Here is an 8,837-nt window from a genome sequence, read left to right as displayed (position 1 = left end):
GCTGCAGCAATTAGAAAGACAGAAAAGAGGTGCTACTGCTCCTGGGGTTCCTAGGCTGGGGCAATAAAAACATGAAACTTTCCTTCGCAGCACTAGAGGGAGTCTATTTACCATTGAAAAAAACAAGGCCAACACTCAGAAAAAGCAGAGCCAAGAGATGGAGAATGAGAGTCCTACTGCTATTATTTGGGCAATTAAACCTACTACTTTAAAGTCCTTGGGCTTTTCAGTTACACAAGCCAGTGTATTACCTTTTGCATTACTCATTTTAAGTGGGTTCTAACAAATACAATGGCGCACAAGAATAATCAGGAAATATTCATAATACATTAAGTGAAAAACAAAATCAACAAAAACCACACGTTTGGGTCTTCTCTGGTGGCTCAGCAGTTAAGAATCCGCCTGCCAATGCAGGGGACACGGGTTCGAGCCTTGCTCCAGGAAGATCCCACCTGCCGCGGAGCAACTAAGCCTGTGTGCCACAACTACTGAGCCTGTGCTCTAGAACCGGTGAGCTGCAACTACTGAGCCCACATGCCACAACTACTGAAGCCCACACGCCTAGAGCCTGTGCTCCGCAACAAGAGAAGCCACCACAATGAGAAGCCCACGTACCGCAATGAAGAGTAGCCCCCGCTCGCCCCAACTAGAGGAAGCTCGCGTGCAGCAACGAAGACCCAACGCAGCCAAAAATAAACAATAAAATAAAATAAATTAATTAAAAAATAACAAAAACCACGTTTTACATATAGTAATGATGCCAGTTTTGTGAAACAAACTAATGTCCACTATAAAAAAAAATGCAGCACAAGAGAAACAATGGTTACAGTTGAACGGCGAGACGGGAGTGAGGGGGGCTGAATTTAATTTTCTTCTGTATGTTCTGCAAAGATGTCAGGGCCTGCGATTCTACCCTTCTTACTTTACTGACCCTGCCGGGTCAACCGCTAGGATTCCCGTCACACAGTCACAGGCTAACGCAAAAACCTGTTTCTGTTGCATGGAAACCCCGTCCTCACCTACCCGAGGATAACTCCCTCGCAGGGCTTCGAAGCCTTCACACGTGGCCCCTTATTTCTGCCACTCGCTCCACACCTTGCTCCATCCACACGCAGTCACAGTTCCGAGTCTCCAGGAGAGCGTCTTCTCCTTTTCCATCCCCCACACCCACTCCTGCTCCTCCTAGAAGCTTCGATGTGCAGGTGGGCGCCCTGTGTGGGCCCCGCGACGCGGCTCGGGGGCCAGGGGTAGACGCAGGCGCCCTCCCTGCTTAGAACGCAGAGTTAGGTGTCCGTCAGCTCGGGACCCCAAGGTTTCGCTTACCTGTTGCGTCTGCCACTGAGGGGAGCGGCTGTCGGGCGAGGCCGGGAGCTGCCGGCGGGTGGCGGGGCAGGCGCAGCGGCCGGCGGGCGGCGGGGCAGGGGCAGCGGCTTCCCCGCCCCGGGGCGGCGCTGGGCCTCGGGGCCTCGCGTCTCCGCCCGCCCACCGGCTCGCTCACTCGCTCGGAGCTCAGGCCGCCGCCATGTCTTCCGGGGCCAGCGTAAGCGCCCTGCAGCGCCTGGTGGAGCAGCTCAAGCTGGAGGCCGGCGTGGAGAGAATCAAGGTGAGGCCCGCGCCGGCGTCTGGCCTCGGGGTGCGGAGACCGCCCGGCCGTCCGCGGGCCTGGGAGGAGGAGGCTGCGCCCGGGCGGACAGCTGCGGGGCCGGCCTGAGCGCGAGCCGGGTGGCCGGACGCGGTGGGCGGCCCTGAGGACGGCGCCCGACCAGGCTCGCGGCTCGGCCTCGGGCGGTGGGAGTCCGCGCAGGGCCGGGCCCGGACCCCGGCTCCCGGGAGAAACGCACCTGTCCCCGCGAGGGCGGTCCGGGACCGAGAGCCCCGGCGCAGTCACGTTTCAGGGATGGGGACAATGACTCGGGGTACCCGACGGCCGGGAGGACACCAGGAATGCGGGCGACGTGCTGGTGGCCCCCCCGGGCTTGGCTGGTGTGGGAGGATGGGGTCCAGAGCTGCGGAGGAGACTGAATGGATGGGCCTCGGTGATGGGTTGATAGGCTGAGGGGGGAGGAGGGCGCTGCTTGGGTTTCTGGCCTGGTGACAGGATGGATGGCGTTGCCATTCGCTACGGTAAGGAGGAGAGATGATGCGTAAGTTTCGGATACGTGGACTTTGAGGGGATGCCCGGGAGGTGTTTGGCTCCCTGGGCCGAAGCTCAGAGAACGAGGCTGAGAGAACGTATGGGAGTGAAAGCTGTAGGAAGTGACCAGAGCGTGGAACCCAGGGACCCGCCGAAAGAGATGCCCGCGAGAAGGGAAGCAAGGGAAAGCAAGGGTACTGAAGCGAGGAAGGAGGGGTTTTCACAATTCTCAGGCTTAGTCAACGTGTCCAGTGTTTAGTCAGTTGATTAAAAAGCATCTGATGTGTAATTGTGTTTACCAACTAGTATATAGCATTATTTGTAGAATGTGTGTGTGAATGAATGGACACTGCTGCGATAGTCTGTGGACCTCAGTAGTGCCTTTTCTTTGTACCAGGCCCTATTCTAGGTACTGAGAATACGTCATTCTAGTGGGGGAAGATAGACAATAAACACACTAACCAATAAATAAAATAATTTCAGAGAGTAATTGATGTAATTGATTCTAAAACAAGGTAGAGAGAGAGCTGTGGAATGCAGAAGAGGTTTCAGTGACATATGTAGTAGTAGATGCCGAATCTAATTTGTAATAGGATAGAAAGACTTTTTTGAAAAAAAAAAACCTGGTTTTAAAGAGGAAACGTTTTTTTTTTTTTTTAATTTAGGAAATGAAAAGCTGTATTTTGAGGTTGAGAGGAAGGAACACACTGTATTTTTAGGTCGAGGGGGAGAAACAAATGGAGAAGGAGAACTGGAGGTAGAGACAGGTAGTTTGTCTAAGTGGGTCTGGGGTTGGAGGGGCACCTTCTGAGGCAGGAAGAAAGGAGGAAGGATATGTGTTAACATAGATGTTTCCAGATAAGGCCTTAATACCTTGTATGATGACAATTTTCTTTGTGAAATAGGAGGCCAAGTTTTCTTTTAAGGCAGGAAAAAAGGGAACTCACGGTGTCACAAGCGCTGAGGATGAGGGAGAGAGTGCTGTTGGGAATGAGAGAGGACCCCCTAGCAGGCACCATCATAGACACTTTGTGATTCTGAAGACCCAGCTACTGTGAGATTGATTGTCCTACTTTTTTTTTTTTGGTCTCCAGCAGTATTTGGCTGCCCAGGAATCTGAGTGCCCAAGGTGAACGGTAGTTGATCCAAGTAGTGGGTTAGCGGGGGAGTTTTGCCAGAAAGATAGAAATGGGAGTGGAGAGCAAGGAATTTGAGCGTCTGGCCGGAAAGAGGCTGAACCCAGGCTGAATGGAGAAGGAACAGAGCCAGCCTCCCTGTGATGGGCCAGACAAAAAAGGAAGAGATGTTCCCCCTGAGGTCAAAGAGCAGGTGTAGTGAGGAGAAAGGAAGCAAGCACCCTGGATGGGCAGGAGAGATTGTGATCGGAAGGCAGGATGTTGGAGTGTGAAATTACAGATGTGGAGCAGTTACAGGTATTGGCTGTAACTACTGTTGAGGAGAAGGTTGTTTGAAGAGAGGAGCTCAGGGAAATGAAACTAGGGTTGTTGGAAATGTTTAAGATGATGTGGGGACCTGAAGTGGAAAGAAAAACTGTGAGCCAGACGCCTGCCTACCCTGTGCAGTAGCTGGGGAAGGTATTCTTATCTACATTTAAAAAGTAGTTACAGGTGGTGAAACTGAGACACAGAGAAGTCAAGTGAATAGCTCAAAGTCACACAGATAATAAACTTATTTGCAGGGTGTCCTCATGGGAGTATGGTTTGGGGTGCTTGGCAGGGCTTTTCTCAGGCAGCACCTTAGGGAGTCACAACCTTCCAGGGTCTGGTTTGACTCATTTCAGGGCTCAGTGACGGATGGAAGTTCTCAGCACACCCAGAGACGTCTTCTCTTTCACAGACTTGCTAACTGGTAAATAAACCGGAATACCAGTTTCTTAGCATATGATGGAGGGCACCCCTTCCCAGTGCTTCAATGCTCAGTATCCTTCCAAGGACCCCTTCTTTGCTTTGGAGAAGTCTCTCAGAAGTTGATGGGTCAGCCTGGGCTCAAACCAAGGAAAGTCATATGATTTGGGTAGGGATTATCCCACCTCCATTGGGAGGATACAACTTCTAAGGGTTTGGGCTTGTATTCTCCCAGGCCAGAGTTTTTCCCTTCAAAGTGCTAGAGAAATGCTGACCACTTTACTCTTCTCTCATTTGCTTTGCATATCCCTCACCTTAACTTTTTGACATGTTCTTTAGGCTAGGGTGCAGTTAGTCCCATTTCTCTGGGAGTCCTGGGAGACAGTCTCTTTCCACCCATCATGTGTAGAGTTCACTCGTTCCCTCTGAAGCTGAGATAATAAGTATAATTGGTTCCAAATTTCTTTTGAATTAATAACAGATATATGTAATCAGTAATTCCAATTATAATTAACATGAAAATGTCAGAACTTCTGTTGAGGGAAAGGCAAGCTTAAACATTAGTTTGGCAACATTATATTACATGTTTATATGATATAAACTGTTATTACATTAATGAAACTAAAATTCCTAAAGTATTCTAGAAACTAGATAGTAACTGACACCTAAGGAATTGATTTTTTCAGTTATTTGGAAGCTTGGAAAATTAACACAAATTAGTCGTAATACTTGAACAGCAATTGGAACATTTTTGTACAATATGGGTGAGATTTTATACAAAACACTTTTTCAGTACAAGAGAAATGGAAAGCAAGGAAAGCCTCCAAGTACAAATATCCATCAAATGGAGGCTAAGAAGAAAGGTAGAATAATATAGTGTCAATACTGCCTAATACACTTCTTCAAAACTTAGTGGTTTAAAACAACCTTTATAAACTCGCAATTCTTGGATCAACAGTTTAAGCTGTGCTCAGCTGTATAGTTCTGTTGGTCTTTGCTGGTCTCTCTGTGCATCTGCCATCAAATGGAGGGTTGGCTGATGGCTGGATGATCTAGGATGGCCTCACTCATATGTCTGGAGGTTAGTAGGCAGGTGGCTGGGGTTTGGCTGACTGGTTCTCCTCCACAAGACCTCCAGTAGGCTAGCTTGGGCTCATTTGATGGTGGTCTTACGGTTGCAACCATAGCAAGAGAAGTAGCTGCAAAGGCTTTTGAGGCCTAAGCTTGGAACTTGCCCATTATTTCTGCCATTGTCCTGGTCAAAGTAAGTTTCAAGGCCAGCCCAGATTCAAGGGGTGGATAAAGACTTTACTTCTTGGTGGTAGGAGCTGCAAAATATTGTGACTGTTTCTGCAGTCTGCCACAAATGATTGCTAACTAGTGTCAACACTATTCTAAGTGTTTTACGTGCATTAACTCATTTAATTATTACATCAACTCAGGGAGGTAGGCACTGTTACTAAATACGTTTCACAGATGAGAAAACAGGTACTGAGAAGTTAAGTAACTTGTCCAGAGACTGCACTCTTAACCAATAAGCTGTTCTGCTTCAAAAACACGATGGAGGGCTTCCCTGGTGGCACAGTGGTTGAGAGTCCGCCTGCCGATGCAGGGGACACGGGTTCGTGCCCCGGTCCGGGAGGATCCCACGTGCCGTGGAGCGGCTGGGCCCGTGAGCCATGGCCGCTGAGCCTGCGCCTCCAGAGCCTGTGCTCCGCTAATGGGAGAGGCCACAGCAGTGAGAGGCCCGTGTACCGCAAAAAAAAAAAAACCCCAAAACAAAACAAACATGATGGAGGGACCTCGTCACTTGTTTTGAGCAGACCAGATAAGGCTCCATCCAGCCTTGTAAACATTAAAATAGTCTGTTCACATGGCAGACCTGGATATATCAATGCATGCTTTATAAGTGAAAATTTGTAAAGGGCACACTAGGATAAGCTATTTCTTTCAAATTCAGTCTCAAAACTAGGATTCTAAATGGATGAAAGATACGGCTTTATCTTTCCTTTGTTGAGTAAGCCACTAAACCAAAAATACCCTAAGTCAAGTTATAGAAATTGTAACCTTTCCTCTTTGGAGTTCAATTATTAGAACTTTCAGCAAAAAAGACTCTTGGAGGTTGTACAAAGTATGACCTTTGTCAGGTTGTATGATCATTTTTCAGAGTCTCAAGTGACTGCTGGATGGATCTGGCTGTGAGCAGCATGTCAAGCTCTTGTCCCTTTGTTTCAGGTCTCTCAGGCGGCAGCAGAGCTTCAACAGTACTGCATGCAGAATGCCTGTAAGGACGCCCTGCTGGTAGGTGTTCCAGCCGGAAGCAACCCCTTTCGGGAGCCCAGATCCTGTGCTTTACTCTGAAGACTGGTGAGTAATGGTACACCAGGCCATCTTGGGGCCATGGCATTATCATGGGGCTTCCCAAAGGACTTGGGCAACTGAGTTTTAAATATCTACCGTTCTTGGGGGAATTAAAATAAACCCAGCAAAATGCACAACTTTCCCTGAAGGATGACTCTAATCGGCTGCTTGTGGAATACATCTAATTAGAAAAGTCTCAATGCTCTTTGCATTAACTCATGAGATGCTAATATCCTTGTGTACTTGAGCTTTTGAACTGAGCTGGCCAATAATAATTTCTTGACCTCAATACCATCTTCTCTGTCCTTACACCATCCTGGAGTTGTGATTTGTTGCTTGGTGCTATCAACTGACTTGTTATTCTTGGGACTAAGGACTCTCCAGAGGAGACTTGGTCCCATCATCAGCTGTGATTTCTTTCCTAGAAGCTTTCAGAATGTATTTCTGTGTTTTAATGGAGGAAGAAATGGAGTAACTGGGGAAAGTGTGAGTAGGGTTAAAAGGACCTTAAAAATTTATTCTTGAAATGAAAATACCTCTTTGGTGGCCTATAATAAATTTCCTGGGTTCTAGTGTGTTGTATGGGGTCTCATTCACATTTTCACTGTTTTTCTTGGAGGCGGGGGAGCAGGGCAGGGCATAGATTATTAGAGTCTTTTGGGGCCAATATATTTCAAATTACATGTTCTAAGGGGTGTTTATACAGGAAGTAATCATCTTAGGTCTTTTTTCATATACTTGAAAAGGAAATTATTCACATTAACAAGAAGGAAGTAATCATTCTATCAGGTACTATTGTACCTTTTAATGGAAAATGTTCACATTTATGGTATTAAAATAATAGTCTTCTGCTGGCATAGCATTTTTCTTTTTACAGAGCACTTTCATGGGTCCTACTCATTCAATGGTGTAGTTTGGATTTTCTGGTATTAACATGTTACTTTCTTTGAGAACCCTAAAGTGACCTATGAAATGATGACTAATTTTTTTTTTTTTTTTTTTTTGTGGTACGCGGGCCTCTCACTGTTGTGGCCTCTCCCGTTGCGGAGCAGAGGCTCCGGACGCGCAGGCTCAGCGGCCATGGCTCACGGGCCCAGCCGCTCCGCGGCATGTGGGATCTTCCCGGACCGGGGCACGAACCCGTGTCCCCTGCATCGGCAGGCGGACTCTCAACCACTGCGCCACCAGGGAAGCCCGATGACTAGTTAATTTTATGTATAATTTTACTAAGTGAAAGCCTACCAAATTCTCTTTCCAATAGGGAAGAAGTCCGCTGAGGAATGCTTTCAAGCACCAAGTGATAAATGACTGCCTCCAAATCTCAAGAACACACTTCTCCAGCCAAATGACTTCTAGATATTTCACAGGACCTTTCCTGTGGCCTGGTCCTTTAGCCAAAATTCTATGGAAATTTATGAGTTTCTACTCAAGGAAACTGGGTGAAGGAGTAGATTTTAAAAAATAATGGCCTGGTTCTTTGTTGAAATGCTTTATACTTAAACAAAAACCTTACCACCAAATATACCAAAATACACCTCTTTCATTAAGTGAATTACTAGTGTTTCTATACCTGGAATGTTACATATGTTTTATTTACTAGATGTTTACATTTTGGGAAGGAAAACAGTATTATTTGTTAAAAAAATTAAATATTTGTAATTTGTTGTTCCCGACTAAGATTTTTATACCATAACAAAATTTGTTCTTTTCTCATGAATTTATAATTTCTAAATGAAGACAAGCAAGTATAAAATTGGGGGAAGAATGGGCTTTATTAATCAAATGATGTCTTGATTTTTCTAAATGAGAAGATTGTTTTATTTTTAACACTAAATATGGGAGCTGTTTCTTAGCAAACTTGTTTGAAAGGATTAATGTTGTGTTGTGTATTAGATTGCCCCATCGTGTATATGAAGCAGATTTGATCTTTGTCTTCTTAAGCTTCTCTATTTTATAATGGTGGTTTTACTTTTAAAAATTACTAAATTATTTCATGTCTTTAAAACAATGTTTAAATGTGATCTACAGAATATTGCAAATGATTAAAAAAAAAGTGATGTGAAAATATTACAACCTAAATGAATTCTCAATGTCACAAGTGTTTTACTTTGATGATGTGCCTTTGATTTAATTTGGGACACTTAAAAGAATACTTTATATGTGTTTGTTATAATCTTTGAAGAGCTTGGAAATAAAATTTCTGCTTAATTTCTGCTAATGACAGCAACATTTTGTGTCTGATTTTGTTTTAAGGCTTCATAGATTTTGTTTGCTTGTGAGATTGAGTGCTGGAAGTGGGAGGTGAAATTTTTGTTTACAAGCCCTCACGGAATTTTGTGAAAAATAGATATATGTATAACGTGCAGAAATATCTCAATTACTGGCAACATTTGCTCTTTGAAATAGCTATGTATAAATCCATAAATAAATAAATGAGAATATATTTGAACATAAGTAGTGTTATAGTAGAGAATGTA

At 45.4% G+C, this 8,837-nt stretch overlaps 1 protein-coding gene across 1 annotated transcript; it reads left to right on the top strand.

Moving 5' to 3' along the window:
• Positions 1-1,466: 1,466 nt before the first annotated feature.
• Positions 1,467-8,583, top strand: GNG10 (G protein subunit gamma 10). Its single transcript, XM_032634959.1, has 3 exons — positions 1,467-1,603; positions 6,235-6,366; positions 7,622-8,583. Exons 1-2 carry the CDS (start codon positions 1,523-1,525, stop codon positions 6,358-6,360), a joined length of 207 nt encoding a protein of 68 aa, XP_032490850.1. The 5' UTR covers positions 1,467-1,522; the 3' UTR covers positions 6,361-6,366; positions 7,622-8,583.
• Positions 8,584-8,837: the final 254 nt, after the last annotated feature.

Source organism: Phocoena sinus, chromosome 6, assembly GCF_008692025.1.
Source record: "Phocoena sinus isolate mPhoSin1 chromosome 6, mPhoSin1.pri, whole genome shotgun sequence".
Taxonomy (NCBI): Eukaryota; Metazoa; Chordata; class Mammalia; order Artiodactyla; family Phocoenidae; genus Phocoena; species Phocoena sinus.
Note: the sequence above shows the minus strand (reverse complement) of the source record. Positions and strands in the feature narration are given on the sequence as shown.

Coding starts and splice junctions, on each gene's coding strand:
- GNG10 (XM_032634959.1), top strand. CDS start 1,523: ATGTCTTCCGGGGCCAGCGTAAGCGCCCTGCAGCGCCTGGTGGAGCAG. Junction 1,604..6,234: donor CCGGCGTGGAGAGAATCAAG/GTGAGGCCCGCG, acceptor CCTTTGTTTCAG/GTCTCTCAGGCGGCAGCAGA.